Consider the following 20,569-nt stretch of genomic DNA (forward strand, 5'->3'; position numbering starts at 1 on the left):
GATTGCTGCGGAGGCGGTCAGGAATTTGTCGAAACACTTAAGCCAGTGAGTAAACTTGGTGGATGAGTCCGCCTCCCGATGATCTAAGTCCAGGCATGCTGGTGTGAGGATCTTCTCCATTATAAAAAATTTTGTTAATAAAATTGATGCGCTATCAATTACTCATAAAAGACTGAGTTAAGAGAGTAACTAAAGGCTTTTATTAACAAAAGAATGAAGGTCTGCCTCGAGTGGTCGACCGGTCCAGAATACAAAGGGCTGGGGAGCAGTCACCTTTATACTCGGACTTGTGGGAGGAGTCAGCCGAGGCATGTCCAGGCATGTACACAGTGGAATACAAACAGTGGTTTACCACAAGTGGCAAAACTGAAGCCTGTCTAACTTTAATCTACCAAATCACATGGAGCTAGCGATAGCAGCGCTCTGAACAGATAGCAAGCAATAACATGGGATCAGGGCGGGTGTGTCAAATAATCTCCCCAAGTGAAATGGTGCAGGAGGGTGTATTAAAGACTGCAATAAATTGGAATTTTTTGGACCACCTGAAAACTAACAATTGTCTGCTGTTTCTGTGGGTTTGTTTTTACGCTGTATGCACACAGTGTCTAACAAGCAACAATGATTACATAGAATTCCATAGAATTTACAGCACAGAAGCAGGCCATCTGGCCCGTGCTGGTGTTTATGCTCCACACGAGCCTCCTCCCACCCCTCTTCATCTCACCTTATCAGTGTAACCTTTTATTCCTTTCTCCCTCGTGTTTATCGAGCTTCCTCTTAAAGGCATCTATGCTATTTGCCACAACTACTTCATGTAGTAGCCAGTTCCACGTTTTAACCACTCTCTGGGTAAAGAAATTTCTACTGAATTCCCTATTGGATTTATTAGTGCGTATCTTGTATTTATGGCCCCTGGTTCTGGTCTCACCCGCAAGTGGAAACATCTTTATGTCTACCCTATCAAACCACTTCACAATTTTAAAGATCTCAATCAGGTTACTCTTTAGCCTTCTCTTTTCTGGAGAAAAGAGTCTCAGCCTGTTCAATCTTTGCTGATAGTTAAAACTTTTCAGTTCCAGTGTCATCCTTGTAAATCTTTTTTGCACCCTCTCCAGTGTCTTTTTGTAATATGGAGATCAGGACTGTTACAGTACTCCCAAGTGTGGGCTAACCAAGGTTCAATGCAAGTTTAACATAACTGCCCTGCTTTTCAATTCCAACCCTTTAGAAATGAACCCCAGTGCTTTATTTGTTTGTAATTCGGAGTGCCTAAGTAATAATTTTATGGGGGGAGTTTTACATTGCAGTGGAAAGAAATGCACATCACAAAGAGGCTGTATGGAGGGGACAATGGACTGGCCAGGTGGGCAGAACTGTGGCAAATGGAATTCAATCCGGAGAAGTGTGAGGTAATGCATTTGGGGAGGGCTAACAAGGCAAGGGAATAAACAATAAATGTTAGGACACTGAAGTGCAGAAGATCAGCGGGAACTTGGAATGCATGTCCACAGATCCCTGAAGGTAGCAGGACAGGTAGATAAGGTGGTTAAGAAGGCATACGGGATACTTGCTTAGGCATAGAATATAAGAGCAGGGAGGTTATGCTTGAACTGTACAAAACACTAGTTAGGCCGCAGTTAGAATACTGCGTGCAATTCTGGTCACCACATTACAGGAAGGATGTGATTGCACTTGACGGTGCAGAGGAGATTTACGAGGATGTTGCCTGGGCTGGGGAATTTTAGCTATGAGGAAAGATTGGATATACTGGGTTTTTTTTTGGAACAGGAGGCTGAGTGGTAATCTAGTTGAAGTGTATAAAATTATGAGGGGCCTAGATAGAGTGGATGGCAAGGAACCATTTCCCTTGGCAGAAGGGTCAATAACCAGGGGGCATAGATTTAAAGGTCGGAAGTTTAGAGAGGATTTGAGGAGAAATTGTTTCACCCATGGGGTGGTGGGGTCTGGAACTCACTGCCTGAAAGGGCGGTAGAGGCAGAGGCCCTCGTCATATTTAAAAAGTACTTGGATATGCACTTGAAGTGCTGCAACCTACAAGGATACGGACCAAGAGCTGGAAAGTGGGATTAGGCTGGATAGCTCTTTGTCTGGAAGGCACAGACAAGATGGGCTGGATGGTGGCCTCCTGTGCTATAAATTTCTATGATAAGTGCAGATTGTAAAGTGCATTAGTATTAAAGATAACCAGGTGCTTCAAAATGAGGGGTATGTTGAAGGTGAGTTGACATGTTTAACATAATCATTACTCAGATATTAAGTGCCGCATTGAGCAGCATCAGTTACAAAGACAAATAATATGTACGTAGATGCGTGGCATTTAAGGTTGAGGAAATTGTGCTAATATAACATTGGTGGGGTGTTGTGTCCAAGTGTGCATGATGCCTCGGGGAAGATATGGAGGCAGTGGGAAGGGTTCGGAGAAGGATAACGCTGCTCATTCCAGGTTTTAGTTCAGAGTTATGAAGAGATTCCAAAATTATTGTGAGATTTGAGGGGGAGGAAGCACAATTTCACCTTTTCAGTTTGGTCGCTTTGAGCAATGTCACGCATTGTGAATCCTGTGATGGTTTATTAGAAGAAAGGATCACCAACATCCTAAATAAAGACGTCACTTTCTCGACTTCAAAACTGAGGGATGTAGGAACAGGAGTAGGCCGTTCACCCCCTTGAGCCTCTCCATCATTTTCTTAGCCCTCAGTCTTTTTAATCCCAATACCCTGCCCTTTGTCCCTTCATACCCTTACTTCACGAGTGAGTATTGTCTCCTTGGCAAAAGGCAGAGTTGTTCCTTATCCACCTTGTCAGTTCCCCTCTTGTGATTTGGTCCATTTCCCAGTATTTTAAAAGTTTGTTGGTCTCAATAAGCAGACAGAGTCCCTGTGAACTGAACCTCGCCCCTTTATGCACCAGAATGGGTAGTGCTGCCAGTTTATCACTGGACAGTGTAGGCATTACATAAATTCCCATACATTCTCTGATTCATTCCCAGAAGCAGCAAGTGCCACAGTCAAACTGTTACATTCAAGTTAAAACTAATGGACCTAGTTATATAGTATTATAATTGCACAGAAGCAGAAGAATACAGCAAGAGGTCAGCAATACAATCCTTGCCTTATCACAGTACAGAAACTCTTCCAAAACAGTCTTAGTTCCTTTCAGTACCTTGAACTGAAACTCGTATTGCAGGGTGTGATGACTCCTTGGAGCCTCTCTCTGCCATCTTCCCCGGGATAGCAGGAAGCTGAAGGTTACAGGCGTTCTACAACTCTGAGACTCCAAAGAAAGGAAACCCCTAAAAATTGATGGCTTTCATTACCCCTTCACTGGCAGATCGCTGACTCTTTCAGAAATAAAAACAGAAAATGCTGGAAACACTCAGCAGGTCAGGCAGCATCTGTGGAGAGAGAAACAGAGTTAACATTTCAGGTCGATGACCTTTCATCTTCCAGTTCTGACCGTTAACTCTGCTTCTCTCCACAGATGCTGCCTGACCTGAGTATTTCTAGCATTTTCTGTTTTTATTTCAGATTTCCAGCCTCTGCAGTTTTGTGCTATTTCTGGTTTGTTACTTATAACTATGTATGCTGGTCTGCCTGGTTAGCATAAAACCTGCGGCTTTAGGATAATTCCTTTACTTACTAGACTGTTATTTCATGGAAGTTAAAATCTCTCGCTGCCATGGCACACCCAGCCCAGTTGACCCTGCAAAGTTCTCCTCAGCATCATCTGGGGACTTGTGCCAAATACTGTGGGAACAAGAGCAGGTCAGAGGCTGGGTATTCTGCGGCGAGTGTCTCCCCTCCTGACTCCCCAAAGCCTTTCCACCATCTACAAGGCACAAGTCAGGAGTGTGATGGAATACTTGCCTGGATGAGTGCAGCTCCAACGACACTCAAGAAGCTCGACACCATCCCGGACAAAGCCGCCCGCTTGATCGGCACCACCTTAAACATTTACTCCCTCCACCACAGGCGCATCGTGGCTGCAGTGTGTACCCTCTACAAGATGCACTGCAGCAACTCGCCAAGGCTTCTTCAGCAGCACCTCCCGAACCCACAACCTTTACCACCTAGAAGGACAAGGACAGCAGGTGCAAGTTCCCCACCAGCCTGACTTGGAAGTATCTCGCGGGATCAAAATCCTGGAACTCCCTCCCTAACAGTACCACACGGACGGCAGCGGTTCAGGAAGGCGGCTCACCACCACCTTCTCGAGGGCAATTAGGGATGGGCAATAAATGCCGGCCTTGCCAGCGACGCCCATATTTGTGAAATAATTTTTTTTAAAGGTTGTTTATAAAATGCTGCGATCTGCTTCCTCCTTTTCCTGTTGTTTAATTCTACCCATAGTGATCCTGACCACTTCCTCAACTCCCTTACCGGCACCAACGCTCCATCCCATAATACAAGCTACCACTGCAAAACAAAAACACTTCCCCACTTGCCTTGCTAATTCACCCTCAATCTCCCAGTTCCTACTCTGACCCTTTGCCTGTGATGACACCTCTGCCATTGATCTACTCCCTGCTTTTGCTTTCGATGCCTTTGTTGCCACTAAATCGCTCACCATTTCTCACCCCTTATGTTCCACCGGTACAGTCCCCATCACTGCTCCCTAAAGTGCGAGGACTACAAACCTGAGCACATCTGACATGAGACTAATTTAGTCATTCATTGCAAGACCTGCTTGAGCATTCCAGTGCCCCTCTCTTCAGCTGAATTTCCAGCTACTCCAGGATTATCCTGTAAGGACAACCCAAGACTCATTTCCTCCATGACTAATTTGCCTCCTTAAACCCTTTTCCAGCCACTTCTCTCCCCCCGGCCCCCATCCTCGCCTCCAATATCAAATGTGAAGAGTTTGTGGATGTTTTCATCTTCTGCCTCCACATTTCCAACCACCCCCTCTGTCCCTCACTCACCCTGCTTCTGGTCCTTTCACTGCAGTTTTTGTCCCATCTTCAACCCTGCCTTCTTGAAGCTCATCCACGTTAACCCACTATTACCTCTTTGGCCTGCATACTTACCGACGTTGATGACTCCCCTTGAGCAGGCACTATCTCTCTCCCTTCCAAAACTACTATTGCTTATTGTCAGAAATTCCAGCTTTGACCTGCTCCATTGCTAAGCTTCCTTTCCCCCCTTAAGGTCCTTAAATGTGTCCACGCTCCATGCCTGTCTTTCAAAATGCTCCTATGGAATCCTTCAGTTTGGCTTCTGCCTTGCTCACAGCTTGAGAATGCCTTCGCTAAAGTGACAAACGACATCCTTTGTGGCTGCAGTGCATTATTCTTCCTTGCCCTCTCCATTGCTTTGGATATAGTTGTTACCTCCCTCACATTCACATCTACTCTTGTCCAGATATGAGGAACTGCTCTTCCATGGTTCCATTCCTATCTGTCCCAATAGAAAAAGTCTCTACCAATGGCTTCTCTCCCTGGCCCCTATTGTCACCTCTGGAGTTTTCCAATCTTTGATCCCCTTCTCTTCATCTACATGCTACCTTTGGCGATGTGATCCACAAGCAGAGTCACGTACCATATGTGTGGTGATGTCCAGCTTTATCTCTCCACCCCTTTGCTTGACTCCTGGCCTGTTTGTGTGCTGCTTGTCTGACTAAGTTGCAGAAGTCGTAATCTCCTCCAAGTGCCCATCAGGAAGAGGAGGCCCTCATTTTTGCACCTGCTCCCCTGCCACTGTCTTGTTCCTTCCTTCTGGATGGCTGAATCAGGCCATGTGAAAATTTTATGTCCTGTTGAACCCAGAGCTGAGCTTCAAACCATACATACTGTCCACCTTTGAAACATTGCCTATCTCTGCCCCACTGATGCCAAAACCTTAATCCACACTTGTTAACGAGACATGAAATCTCTAACATCCTTCTTGCCGCTCACCAATCCCCCACTCTCCACAAACTCCCCTATCTTTCCAAAACTCAACCATGATTATACTGTCCCACATCAGTCATGACCTCATCACCTATGTCCTCACTGACCACTGGTTCCACGTCTCCAATGCATTGAATTGAAATTCCTCATCTTCAAATCCCTCCTTGGCTTCACCCCACCCTCTCTGCAACCTCCTCTAGCCTTGCATCACCTACTTTGGTTTTTCAACTCTCAACCACCTGCCACCCACCACTTCCTTTGCTCCACAGAGCCAGTCTTCCGCTACCCTCAGGAGACCCTTTCCTGAACCCTGTTCCCCTCCACTTCTCTCTTTTTATATTTAAAAATCTTAAGGGCCATCTTTTTGACCAAGATTTTGGTTACCTATCCCACCTTGAGTTGATTCCTGATCCGACAGGGAGCTAGGAAAAAGCTGAGAATTGGTTGGACCACCCTGGTTATCTGGCAGGAAAGGTCTGTTTTTCTTTTTTTCTTTTGTCAATTTTTCCCCCCACTAGTTTTCTCACCTTATTCCCTGAAGGTGTTTGACTTCTTGGTTCCATGGTATGTGGTTCCACTGGTGCCAGTCACCGTGTACCTCACCGGAGTGCCCAACATTCATCTGTGAACCACAGTGAAGGACTAGATAACTGCGAGGCATGCCAGATCCTGTTCTCATCTGATGTCCACTTCCAGCAAAGTTTCCTGGATATCAACTGAGCTGGTCCACCAGTTGATGGTCCCTCTTCCTAACCCAGCAACGGTGAGACTGATCGTAGAGCCCTTATCCCAAGCAGCAAGCTGTGGTCAGCTAATCGCAAGCCAGTGATTTGAACCTGGGGGCCTTCCCGATCTGTGCAGTGCAGCGACTCAAAGTTGCGACAGGTGCTCTCGTACATGCTCAGGTTCCAGTCGGCATTCACTCTGAGCACCATCATCATGGGTGTGTTTCCAATTGTCTGATCCTGACCATTACTGCAGTGACTAGAAGTTCACCTCCTTTCTGTCTGTTTTCAGAAACTGCTGTGACACTAAAGGCACCAGAAGTTGTCGACCTGGAAATTGGTGGTCTTCGAAACATCAGCGTTGTTCCAAGGTGGGTTCTGTTTGACCTGATGTTTGGCCAAGCAAAGCACAGGGGATTGGTGATTGGTTGGATCAGGTGGTATTGTATTAGTGTTCATTATAATTAGGGAGGTGGGAAGAACTTGGAATAGGAGGAGGCCATTCAGCCCCTTGAGGCTGTTCCACCATTCAATTAGATCATGGCTAATCTGTATCTTAACTCCATCTACCCTACAGTGGGTATTTAACATTCGCCCCTCAACCAACAGCACCAAGAACAGATGATCTGGTCATTTATCTCATTGCTGTTTCTGGACCTTACTGTGTGCAAATTAGCTGCCATGTTTGCTACAGAGGTAATTAATTGGCTGTAAAGTGTATTTGGACATCCTGAGGTTGTGCAAGGTGCTATATAAATACAAGTTCTTATTTCGTGAGGTTCCTGGAATATTTTTTTTTGTGAATGTGTAGAAACTTTCTGATCTGTTTTCCCCTCACAGTGCACCCCTGCAGGAGACTGTCGTTGTCACATTTAACGTGACATTCTCATCCAAACCGGCTTCAGTTGTTGAGCTCCCCGAATATGTAAGTAAGGATGGAATTTTCAGACCTTGTTTAACTTTGCATTTGATGGGACAATTTATCCTGTTGCTTCCCCGAGGATTTTCAGAAGAGATACAAATCCCAGACTTGGCTCACCAAACAGCTCGATTCTCATGCACCTGGATACCAGTCAACTATTTCACCAACTGGCACCCAGTGACGGGTCACAGTGTTCATCCGAATGAGCAATGATTGGAATTAACTGATGTCTGCCTGGGGGTCACAGTGAGGGAGAGGAGTGTGTGGTTGTACCATTACAGGAGGAAGTTCTTGTGTGGTTAAGCTGACTCTCTTTGGGAAGCTGTGACTTCACCGCGTGCGGTACTGTGCCTGGGGGCCCCCCTGCTCGTGGTGTTGCGCTCTTTCCCCCCCCCCCCCCCCTCGTACATGGCGCTGTGCACCGCCTGCCCGCCCCCCCCCCCCCCCCCCCCCCAGCTGTGCTGGGAGAGCAAGGCAGTGCAATCCATCCCCACAGTTTATTTCCCAAGGAGGATCAATCTGGAGCGTAATTGTCTCTGCAACTGCTGCCAATCCAGTTCTCATTGGAAAGCGTGATTGAAGTAAGGCTAACTCTTTCCTCCTTGTTCTCCACCCCACTCTCGAGTAAACTAACAGGTGGGCAGCATTCCTGACTGTCTAAAGGCTGAGGACCAGCTCACCTTGTCAAGAGCCCCGCTCCTTGTTACTTTGCATCAGGTGCCCATGTGACCAGATTGCTTTGTAGTATCACATGGAGGGGTCGATTTTAACTCCGATGCGGGCAATTGTCGGGTTCCCTGAATTTCGTGATTCCCACACAAATCTAAATGGATGTGTGAGATTGATGCACATTTAACTCAATTGGCCAATTGATTTCCAACGTGTGAGAAGCCTTTGCAAATGGGTTTTTCATGACTGCAAGTCCCCTCTGATGACGTCATCATTGCTGCTGCATTTAAGGTCCACAGCAAGCCTTGCTTCCTCTGCAGGCTTCCAAGCTTTCCCCTTATGATGGCACAGGAGCCTGCAGGAACAATGGCCAGCGGGAGGGCAGGAGCTGCACCTAAATTTGATGAGGCATCACTGCAGGCATTGTTGGATGGGGCTAGGGCCCACAAGGAGGTCCTGTTCCCTTCAGGGAGGAAGAGACCTCCCAGGCAGACCAAGGCTGTGTGGATACAGGTGGCTGGGGAAGTCAACTCCTTGGGGCTCACACGGCGCACCTGGATGCAGTGCAGGAAAAGATTCCATGACCTTCATCGCACTGGAAAAGTAAGTATGAAGTTTCCATCACCCCCAATCTGACCCACATTGCCTTTCCTCACCAGCACTCAGCTTTAGCAATCTCTTCCTCCACATCCCACTTGACACTCACATCCATGCACCCTTAGCCATTCCCTCTCTCTCTCTCTCTCTCTGCTCACATTCACCTAAATATTCGACCATGCAGTCCTCACACTCCCTCTCTCTGATGCTTTGAACACAACTGACAACACACAGGGAGGGCCCTTGGTCTTGCAACCTCACTCCATCTTTGTCTCCTTCTAAGTATCTATGCTATGCAATCTCTACACTCACTCCTTCATTCTCACTCAACCTCCACTTGTCTCCCTCATTGCAGGAGAAGAGAGCTCACAACAGGAGAGAGCGAGCCATGACCGGAGGAGGGCCACCCTCATTAGCCCAGCTCGCCCCCTGGGAGGAAGCCGTCCTGGAGATTGTCGGGGCTGATACAGATGCGGAAGTTGGGGAAGGACATACAGGTGCATCCCTGCAAGCTGGTGACAATAGTTTTCCATCTCTCTCATTGACATTGCATGAGTCGCTGATAATGATTCTGAAGCTACATCATATGGACTTACGATCATCTGCAGAATGCAATGTGCATGTAACCGTGGCATCACATCTCTAACTTTTCCCTTGACTCCCCCACAGGAGCATCGAGAGCTCCTGTCCCCACTGTGCAGGAGGAAGAGCCTGAGATTCCAGACTCCTCAGCGGAATCTGCAACCTCTGAGGGCGCAGCGTCAGCAGAAATAAGCGCACCCAGCACCAGCGCAGACACTCACACCTCGGGGGGACCTTCGGGGCATAGAGTAGTGTTGTCACCTGGTGTATCACAGCTCACAAGTGAGCATCAGCAGATTGTGGAGACAGGGACAGCAGTGGCGAGTCCTTGTCGGAGGGCGCAGGACTCTGCCAGCTCGGCTCAGCTGCATGTCAACCCTCTGCCTCTGGGTCCATCCATAAGATCAGAGGTGATGGAACTCTAGGCACAGATGCAGGAGTCTCTGGCAGGTTTTTGACTCCAGGGTCGCTGCGAGTGTGGATCGAATGGCGGAGTCCATAGCGAACATGAGCAGAGCCTTTGTGGAGTCATTGGCGCATGAATGCATCAACACAGAAAGGATGGCTACCTACGTGGAAATGATTGCTGCCTCCGTGGTAAGGCTGGCTATGGTAGAGGAGAGGAGGGCTATGGCCATGGAGGAGGTTAGTCGCCAGTGTATGGAAAACATGGTGAGTGTTCAGAATAGAATGACATCTCTTGAGGAGCGATGGGCATCTATTGAACAGAGAAACCAGACCTTCATGGAAGTCCTTCTGAGTAGGACTGCCATTGCAGATAAAGGTCCCCATGGCCTCCCTGATGTGCAGCAAGGTGCTCTCAAGCCACTTGCAGGTGCGGAGGGGGAGCTAAGTAGCTAACCCATGAGAGGGAGGTTGGTGGCAGGCCTCAAGGAAGTTGGGGTTCCTCTCCAAGCGCTCACACTTGCATGCCACTGCAGAGCCCTCGGTCAGAGCCCCGCTGGAGTCCATACCCAAGTGAGATAGACGTCTCAACCCCTGCACAGCCGCAGGAGCAGAAGACTGCTGACGAGCCCTCACAGGCTCGCCACCCCAGAGGATGCCCGCCAAAGGTGTCGAGACAGGAGCAGCAGGAAAGTGAGCAAAGGGCCTCCACATCTGCTGAAGCCACAGGGGAACCACTATGTACGAACACGCGTAAGAGGAAAATGAAGCAGAAGTAGTCACCAGGGTAGTCACTTGGGTGAAATGTGTATATTGTGAAAATGCCATCAGTTGGTTCTTGTGCATAAAAATTCTGATGGCAACTGTTGCAGTTCTGGTGTGTGTCATTTCGCGAATGGGGCTTTCACATTGAGGGCTTAGGATTACTTGCAGTTGTCAGGATGCTGGTCAAATAGCTAGGAATCCGCAGGGTTTGGCCATTGTCAATGCTCGGGTAAGAAGCTGCGAGGCAAAGGAGTTTGATTTACTAGGCTAAGCAAATCTGGCCAGGATGAGTGCGTTCCTTGCATCCCGGCCAGCAGTGTTCTCACGTATTGCTGCCACTGGTTGATGGGCCTCTGCAGGATGCTCGTTTTCGCCCTCCTCCTTCTCGTCATCGTCATCCTCCTCCGGAATCTGCAAGCCACGACGCTGTGCCATGTTGTGGAGTGCACAGCAAACCACGACGATTCTGGAGACCCTGGCTGCTGAGTACTGTAGGGCTCCACCTGATCTATCCAGGCACCTGAAGCGCATCTTCAGCACGCCGATGGTTTGCTCAATTATGGATCTGGTGGAAATGTGGCTGGAGTTGTAGCGCTCCTCCGCTTCGTTAGCTGGCCTCCTCAATGGCGTCATTAGCCAAGTCCTCAGGGGATAGCCCTTATTTCCAAGTAGCCATCCGTGAAGTTGGTCTGGCTACCTGAATAGTGGAGGCACACTAGACTGGCGCAGTATGAAGGAGTCATGGCAACTGCCAGGGTACTTGGCACAAACATGCAAAATTTCATTCTTGTGGTCACACACCAGCTGAACGTTAAGGGAGTGGAAGCCCTTGCGGTTGACAAAAATACCTGGATTGCGATGGGGTGCCCTAAGGGCCACGTGTGCAATGACACCCTGCACCCTTGGAAAGTCTGCCAGATGAGCTAATCCAACCGCTCGCGCTGTTGCATTTGCGCGATCCCTGGTGAAATGGATGTGATTGTGCGCGAGGGCAAAGAGGGCATCGGTAACCTGCGTGATGCAAGTGTGTGCGGCCGACTGGGAGATGCCGCTGATGTCTGCTGCTGATCCCTGGAATGAGCCCGAGGCAAAAAAGTTGAGTGTGGTGGTGACTTTGATGGCCACTGGTAAGGAGTGTCCACCTGGTCCTCTGGGCAGCAGGTCTTGCTGTATCATTGCGCAGATGTCAGTCATTACCTGTCGCAAAAGTCGGAGCCGCCTTTGGCACTGCTGCTCAGTCATGTTGAGGTAGCTGACCCTGTGTCTGTAGACCCTGTTTGGGGGGTATCTCCTGCGCCGACGGGCTTCCATGCGCTGGCCCCTTCTGGCCTGTGCTGCCTCAGGTGGGTGAGCAGCAGCCTGTCGCCGCTGCTGCTGGTGATGCTGTTGTTCCTGGTTCTGCTGCTGCTGCGCCTGGTGCTCGAGCTCCTCTAATGCCAAGAAGGGAAGGAGAAAAATGGCTCCCATGCTTCTGGCATATGCCTCGGCTGAGTGAGGGTGGCGAGAGGGGTTTCCCAGGAGTTCACGCTGGAGATGTGTGTGAGGCTCCAACCTTCCACAGGTGTGGTTAAGCCTGGTAAAAGTTGCCCCAGGCCTGAAACAACAAAGTCCTGCCACCTGCAAATGATGGCTGATCAAATCTCCTCTTTAATGGTTGACCTGCAGCTGATAGTCAGCAAGCCAATAGTGCTCACGCCAGGTTTCACAGGCGTGATCCCCACCAGGCGTGTTTTACGTGGGAAAGGGGTTAAAAATGCAAGGGCCTGTTAAAATGGCATTATAAAGGCCAATTATTGCTGATTAAGGGCCTTAAGGCGGGACTGATTTGGGACCATCGGACACGCCTGGGTTAAAATGGCTCGGGGTCGGGAACCGGGTGGGGGGGGGGTCCCGCCCGCCAGTTTTAGCTTTTTTTTTTTTTAACCCCCACACGCCTCAAAGCCCGCCTCATGGCTCAGTTAAAATCGACCCCGGAGTCTCCAAAAGGTGCATCTTATTAACAGACCCACTTGTACTGTTACAATACAGCTGTGCTTTCTGATCAGTTGTACCCGGTGCTCTCCACACCACTCACCGATCCTTTTGGCCTCCTCCTATGATGATGCTCATCCCTTTGAACGTTATAAATACTAATTTGATATATTTTCTTCTCACAGATTACATTGCCTCCTCACTCAGTGAGGTCAATATTTTTCCCAGCCAAAGGAGTTGAAGTTGGCCAGGTCACCGTGTACCTTCAAAGCAACAGCAGCAATGTGACCAGGTGGGTTGATGTCCAGCAGAGTGTCAAATCCACTTGTATTTGAAGGGTGGTTCAGAAAGGTAGACTTTTTTTGAACTGAAGTTTTATTTTGTGTACAGTAATACTTGAAGGGGAAATATTTTCAGGGCTATGGAGAAAGACCAGGGGAATGGAACTAATTGGCTAGCTCTTTCAAAGATCTGGCACTGTCACAATGGGCTGAATGGCCACCACCTGTACTGTATCATTCTATCATAAGGAAAAATGCAACTGGAAAAGTCACACATGCCTGTCTCTTCCCTGGACCTGAGCTCAACTGTTCCCAAATGTGCGCACATTTTACAGGAAGCATCCTGAGTGAGGGGCTGTTTCCTTCTTGCTAATTCCCTGTATTATTAGATTGTTTTTTCCAATCACTGCTTGAAAAGGAGCAGTGAAATCCAGCTGACATTGGAATAATGCCTCGTCTTTAAATTAGAGTCTGAGTGAAATGGGTGCAGCCTGAGGTGATCTGTGTTGTAAGTTTACTGCAGTCAGTAATTTGGAGATCAGACGGTATTTGTTGTGATTCTTGTCAGCTAATTAAGATTCTGAGGCAGCGGGTGGAAGTGTTGGACAGTAGCGTTAATGTGCACAGAGCGATAAGACTGTGATCAGTTCATTGATGGATTGCTAGTATTGGACAAAAGGTGCAAGATGAGGGGTGGGTCATCTAAATAAGAGGAAGGGGGCAGTTAGTAGTTAACGAGGAGAAGCTGTAAGAATGTTAGGGCGATCAAAGCAGGAAATTGAAATATTGAACTGATTGAAAATAGTGTAAATGCTGAGAAGTGAAAGTGTGAAATGAATGAGGCGAATAAGGAACAAAGCTGTGGTACAGGGAGCAAGGTGGGTAACGGCCACAGGTTGTGCTGTGTAATATGTCAACAATTTTTTCTAAAAAAAAAAAAAGTTGGGGTATTGAGAAGGTGGATAAAGTTAGTACATATGGGAATTAATATAAGGGAAATGGGCTGGGATTTAAGTTTAGGCATTTTGCCAGGCAACTGAAGGTAAAGGGATATTAAGTCTTTGGTAAGATACCTTAGCATATAGAACTTATTGAAGGGATGGGTGTAACAAAATAGGTGAAGTGGCAATGCAGGCAGGAGAGGACATAGGATATACGGCACAGACATTGGCCATTTGGCCCAACCAGTCCATGCCGGTGTTTATGCTCCACTCGAGCCTCCTTGTCTTTACTCATCTAACCCTATCAGTATAACCCTCTATTCCCTTCTCCCTCATGCTTATCTAACCGCCCCTTAATCTATACCGCCCCCGCATCTATACTATTCGCTTCAACCACTCCCTGTGGCAGTGAGTTCCACATTCTCACCACTCTCTGGGCAAAGAAGTTTCTCCTGAATTCCCTATTGGATTTCTTGGTGACTATTTTATATTGATGGCCTCTAGTTTTGCTCTTCCCCACAAGTGGAAACACTCACTGTATCTATCAAAACCTTTCATAATTTTAAAGACCTCTATTAGGTCACCCCTCTTTTCAAGAAAAGAGAGACCCAGCCTGTTCATCCTTTCCTGATAGGTATAACCTCGCATTTCTGGTATCATCCTTGTAAATCTTCTCTGCACCCTCTCCAGTGCGCCTCTATCCTTTTTATAATATGACAACCAGAATTGTACAGTACTCCAAGTGTGGTCTAACCAAGGTTCGATACAAGTTTAGCATAACTTCTCTACTTTTCAATTCTATCCCTCTAGAAATAAACCCTATTGCTTGGTTTGCTTTTTTTTAATGGCCTTGTTAACCTGTCGATACTTTGATTTGTGTATTTGTACTCCAAGATCCCTTTGCTCCTCTACCCCATTTCAATTCTCATTCTCCAAGTAATATGTGACCTCCCTATTTTTCTTACCAAAATGTAATACCTCATTTATCTCTGTTGAATTTCATTTACCAATTATTTGCCCATTCTGCAAGCTGCAAGTTGTGTTTGTTGCAGTCCTCCTCAGTATTGACTATCCCCTGACCCCCATTCCCCCCCAATTTGGTGTCGTCCACAAATTTTGAAATTGTGTTTTTGATTCCAAAGTCTAAATTATTAATAAGTTGTGAACAGCACTGATCCTTGTGGAACACCAATCCCCACCTTCTGCTACTCTGAATAGCTACCCTTTACCCCTACTCTCTGCTTTCTGTCTTGAAGCCAGCTAGCTATCCATTCTGCTACTTGCCCCCTGACTCTGCATTCCCTGACCTTATTCATTAGTATATTATGTGGTACCTTATCAAAGCCTTTTGAAAATCTAGATAAATTACATCTATTGCATTACCCTTGTCTACTCTGTTACCTCTTCAAAAACTCAACCAGGTTGGTCAAGCAAGACCTTCCCTTTTGAAATCCATACCGACTATTATATTTTTGGTTTCTAGATATTCTTCCATTTTCTCCTTTAGTAGGGATTCCATTATTTTCCTACCAGCGATGTTAAGCTGACTGGCCTATAGTTCCCTGGACATGTTTTATCTCCCTTCTTAAATATAGGTACCACGTTAGCTATCCGCCAGTCCTCTTTCTAACACCTTTTTCTAACTAATTACTAAATATGTGTAGTAATACCTCTGCTATTTCTTCCCTAGATTCTTTTAAAATGCACGGATGTAATCTGTCTGAACCAGGGGTTTTATCGTCTTGAGTTTCATTAGCTTTTTTTAAATATATCTCCTCGTTTTATTTTAAATGCAGTTAACTCATTACTAATCTCATCATCCAATGTAATCGCCACCTGTTCTATCTCCCTGGTAAATACTGAAGCAAAGTAATTATTTAATATCTCTGCCATTTCTCTATGTGGTATTATCCTCTCCATCCCTTAGTGGCCCTATTCCCATCCCAACCTTTTTTTTTTAATTGAGTGTCTGTAAAATATTTTACTATTTTGTTTTATGTTCCTTGATAATTTAATTTCATAGTTCCTCTTTGCCGCCTTAATTTTTTTGGACTTCTCTCTTAATCTCTTAGTATTCTCCCTTATCATTAATATATAATTCTTCATTAAGATGGAGAGTGAAGTAGTTGACTCAGAGACTAAGGTCCTGAATTTAAATAAAGGGAACTATGATGTGAGATGCGAGTTGGGTAGGATTGATTGGGTAATGTCACTCAAAGGGTTGACGGTGGATAGGCAATGGCAAACATTCAGAGATCACATGGATAAACTACAGATTTGTTTATCCCAGTTTGGCATAAAAATAAATTTAAAAAGGTGACTCAATTGTGGCTAACAAGGGAAATTAGGGATAACATAAGATCCAAAGAGAGGACATATATATTGGCCAAAAAAAGCAGCAAACCAGAGGATTGGGAGCAGTTTAGGATTCAGCAAAGGAGGACAAAGGGGTTAATTAAGAGAGGGAAAATAGATTATGAAAGTAAGCTTGCAGGGAACATAAAAACTGACCGTAAAAGCTTTTATAGATATGTGAAGAGAAAAAGATTGGTGAAGTCAAGCGTAGGTCCCTTGCAGTCAGAATCGGGGGAATTTATAATGGGGAACAAAGAAATGGCAGGCCAATTAAATACATATTTTGGTTCTGTCTTCACAAAGGAGGACACAAATAACCTCCCAGAGATGTCGGGGAACATAGGGACTAATGAGAGGGAGGAACTGAAAGAAATCAGTATTTGTAGGGAAATGGTGTTGGGGAAGTTGACGGGATTGAAGGCCAATAAATCCCCAGGGCCTCATATAATCTACATCCTAGGGTACTTAAGGAAGTGGCCCTGGAGATAGTAGATGCATTGCTGGTCATCTTCCAGAACTCGATAGACTCTGGAACAGTACCTGTGGATTGGAGGGTAGCTAATGTTACCCCACTATTCAAAAAAGGTGGTAGAGAAAAAGTGGGGAATTATAGACCGGTAAGCCTGACATCGGTAGTGGGGAAAATGCTAGAGTCCATTATAAAAGATGTAATAGCAGAGCACTTGGAAAGCAGTGACAGGATCGGACAAAGTCAACATGGATTTACAAAAGGTAAATCATGCTTAACTAATCTACTGGAATTTTTTGAGGATGTAACTGGTAAAATAGATAAGGGAGAACCAGTGGATGTGGTGTATTTTGGACTTTCAGAAGGCTTTCGATAAGGTCCCGCATAAGAGATTAGCTTGCAAAATTAAGGCACATGGGATTGGGGGCAAGGTATTGACTTGGATAGAGAACTGGTTGGCAGATAGAAAGCAAAGAGTTGGAATAAACGGGTCGTTTTCCGAGTGGCAGGCAGTGACTAGTGGGGTACCGCAAGGATCGGTCCTAGGACCCCAGCTGTTCACAATATATATTAATGATCTGGGCGCGGGAATTGGATGTAGTATCTCCAAATTTGCAGACGACAAAGCTGGGTGGGCGTGTGTGCTGTGAGGAGGATGTCGTGAAACCCCAGTACGATTTGAACAGGTTGGGTGATTGGGCAGGAACATGGCAAATGCACTATAATGTGGATAAATGTGAGGTTATCCACTTTGGTGGCAAAGACAGGAAGGCAGATTATTATTTGAATAGCAATAGATTGGGAGAAGGGGGAGTGCAGAGAGACCTGGGTGTTCTTGTGCACCAGTCGCTGAAGGTAAGCATGCAGGTGCAGCAGGCGGTTTAGAAGGCAAATGGTATGTTGGCCTTCGTAGCAAGAGGGTTCGAGTACAGGAACAAGGATGTCTTGCTGCAGTTGTACAGGGCCTTGGTGAGACCGCACCTTGAGTATTGTGTGCAGTTTTGGTCGCCTTATCTGAGGAAGGATATTCTTGCCATGGAAGGAGTGCAGCGAAGATTCACCAGGCTGATACCTGGGATGGCAGGAATGACGTATGAGGAGAGATTGTGTAGATTGGGCTTGTACTCACTGGAGTTTAGAAGATTGAGAGGGGATCTCATCAAAACCTATAAAATTCTGTCCGGCCTGGACAGACTAGATGCAGGCAGGATGTTCCCGATGGCCGGGGAGTCCAGAACTAGGGGTCATAGTCTAAGGATAAGGGGTAAGCCATTTAGGACTGAGATGAGGAGGAATTTCTTCACCCAGAGAGTGGTGAACCTGTGGAATTCTCTGCCACAGAAGGCAGTGGAGGCCAATTCATTAAATATATTCAAGAAAGAGTTGGATATATTTCTTAAGGCTAAAGGGATCAAGGGATATGGGGAGAAGGCAGGGACAGGGTACAGAATTTGGATGATCAGCCATGATCTCATTGAATGGCGGAGCAGGCTCGAGGGGCCGAATGGCCTACTCCTCCTATCTTCTATGTTTCTATCATGCTCTCCCCTACTACCCATTTACTTAATGTATGCCTCGTTCCTTGCCCTCAGTTTTTCACTTCTGGCTTTATTCATCCACGAGGTCTCATTAGTGTTTAGCTTGTTCTTGTTTTTTAGTAGAATATATTTTTCCTGGACTCTGTTGAATACTGTTTTAAATGTTTTCCATTGCTGTTCTAGGTCACTGTTTGCCAATGTTGTTGTCCATTTTATTTTCCCAAGTTCTATTCTCAGCCCCTCAAAATCAGCTTTTCTACAATATATTACCTTTGTCTTTGTTGTGCTTATGTCTTTCTCAATTATTATCTTAAAGCATATTATATTATGGTCACTATTGCCTAGATGTTCCCCTACTTTTACATCTCTTATCTGCTCTTGTTCATTCCCCATTACTAGTTCCAACAGCGAATTCTCCCTTGGGTTTTTTACATATTGGGTTAGAAAGGAGTCCTGTACACATTGTAGGAACTCCATTCCCTTATCCCCTTTACCTACCTCTTCTGTCCAATTAATATCTGGGTAGTTGAAATCTCCCATGATGATTATTCTGTTTTTTACTCATTTCTTAGTGTTTGCATATTTCTTCCTCTTCACCTCCCTTCCACTATTAGGTAGTCTGTAGACTATGTAAGGAATTAGCACACGCTAGCGGGGCTGGGTTATTTGTCTCTGGCCAGTCAGAAGCCTCAGCTGCTCCAGGGACCCCCTTGCGGTTTCGAAGCGCTCCCCTATTCCTGAGTTCTGACCCCCGGACTTATTCGGTGGCGATGTAGACAGAAAACAACGTGACTCGTGGTTTGGGTGCAAAACAGACCAGTATTTATTGAAAACAAAAGAAAGAAAAATCGATATGGCTCTTATGCCTGGTACAGCACTTTTGCTTAAATGCAGTACACTTAGTGTCCACTAGAGGGCTCCCTGCTCAGTGCAACTCTCCTTTATTTAATACACGCAGTACACTCTGTCCACTAGAGCGCTCCCTGCTCAGTGCAATACTACTTTATTTTAAAATAAAGTACTTTAATATAGACTCTTAAAATAGCTATACAGCGTTCACCACAGCACTTCAGCTTGGTGCAACACCCCTTTTAATACAGTTTTACCTACAGTACTTTAAAACAGCTACTGCTTTTTAATACAGCTTTAAATACCGAATTCAATGTTCACTATAGCACTTCTCTGCTAGGTGCAACACTGTCTTGCTTAAATAGGGGAGGAGAAACAGACACAACGAAGGAAATCGACTAAAATCACAATTGTAACAAAATTCCCACTTTACTCCCACCCTTATACCTATTCTAAGTTGCCTTTTGGGAGGCCGGAAAAATATATGCTCACCACTGGAAATGCCTGCTCTGTGTCCTGCGAACTTAGATCTTCACTGCCCCGAATTGAAAAACACCCCAGTGTTTTAAAAGTAAACTGCTGGTGTTTCGCTTCTACAGGCAGACTCCCACGCTGTAGAGGGACATGGAGGCGAGGCCAGAGAGAGAGAGAGAGAGCTTCTGGCAAGCTATCTTTTATACCCCCTTTTTGGGGCCTGCCCAGATCCTGGTGTTTCTGGGCTAAAACAAAAGGGATCCAACTGCCCCATTGTCAGTAATGGGTTTGAATGTGTTCTCCCATTCATTTAAATGGTTTCTCCTCAGTTTGGATGTGTCCACATGATATACAAACAAATGCGAATAGCATTCAATTTCTTTGTAAACAAAGCATTGTCCTGTGGTCATCTGGAACTGCAATTGATTGACAGTCTTGAGTGCTTAGCAAACAAAGTTCCTTTGTTCATGCTGGCAGTTTCAAGCACTTGATCTTAGAGTCAACATTGTAGAACGTTCTGTAAACGGGCATCGATTGTCCTGCTGCAGAGCGGGGGGGAAACACCCCTTTGATTGACAGTTTTGACTGCCATTGAACCTTTCTTCGCAGACACACACACGAGCTGTTTTCCAAGTCCTTTGTCTTGCCATGCGGTCTGACGGCCATTTTTGATCCCTGAAATTTTAAAGGTGTATCACCCAGGGATTCTTTACTCAAAATTAATTAATCTTCGAAGCTGTAAATTATTGCGAAATCTTAGTCGACACCCCCATCTCCCCTGCCCAGAGAGAATCATAGTACGGCAGGCATCTATTGACAGAGAGTCAATAGATGCCTAGCCGAGCGAGCCGGGGGGGGAGCGACAGCGGGGGGGAAGAGGGGGAGCGAGCGGGGGGGAGCGAGCGGGGGGGAGCGAGCGGGGGGGAGCGAGCGGGGCGAGGAGAGCAAGCGAGCGGGGAGGAAGAGAGCGAGCGGGGGGGAAGGAGAGAGCGAGCGTAGCGGGGGGGGGTAGAGAGCGAGCGAGCGGGGGGGGGGAAGAGAGGAGGAGGCGAGGGCGGGGGGGACGGGAGAAGCGAGCGGGGGGGGACGGGGAGAGCGAGCGGGCGGGGACGGGTGGA

At 46.6% G+C, this 20,569-nt stretch overlaps 1 protein-coding gene across 3 annotated transcripts in view; it reads left to right on the forward strand.

The window, feature by feature from the left end:
• Positions 1-20,569, forward strand: part of LOC147108447 (cystinosin-like) — a 61,695-nt gene that overhangs the window by 16,975 nt on the left and 24,151 nt on the right. For all 3 annotated transcript variants that reach the window (XM_086005090.1, XM_086005091.1, XM_086005092.1), the window contains exons 3-5: positions 6,926-7,004; positions 7,474-7,558; positions 12,730-12,836. In XM_086005090.1, coding sequence (XP_085861216.1) covers positions 6,926-7,004; positions 7,474-7,558; positions 12,730-12,836 — 271 coding nt within the window. The remainder of the gene's footprint in view (positions 1-6,925; positions 7,005-7,473; positions 7,559-12,729; positions 12,837-20,569) is intronic.

The sequence above is a fragment of the Somniosus microcephalus genome, chromosome 13 (assembly GCF_052327205.1).
Source record: "Somniosus microcephalus isolate GS21.2 chromosome 13, FLI_Smic_1.0, whole genome shotgun sequence".
Lineage (NCBI taxonomy): Eukaryota > Metazoa > Chordata > Chondrichthyes > Squaliformes > Somniosidae > Somniosus > Somniosus microcephalus.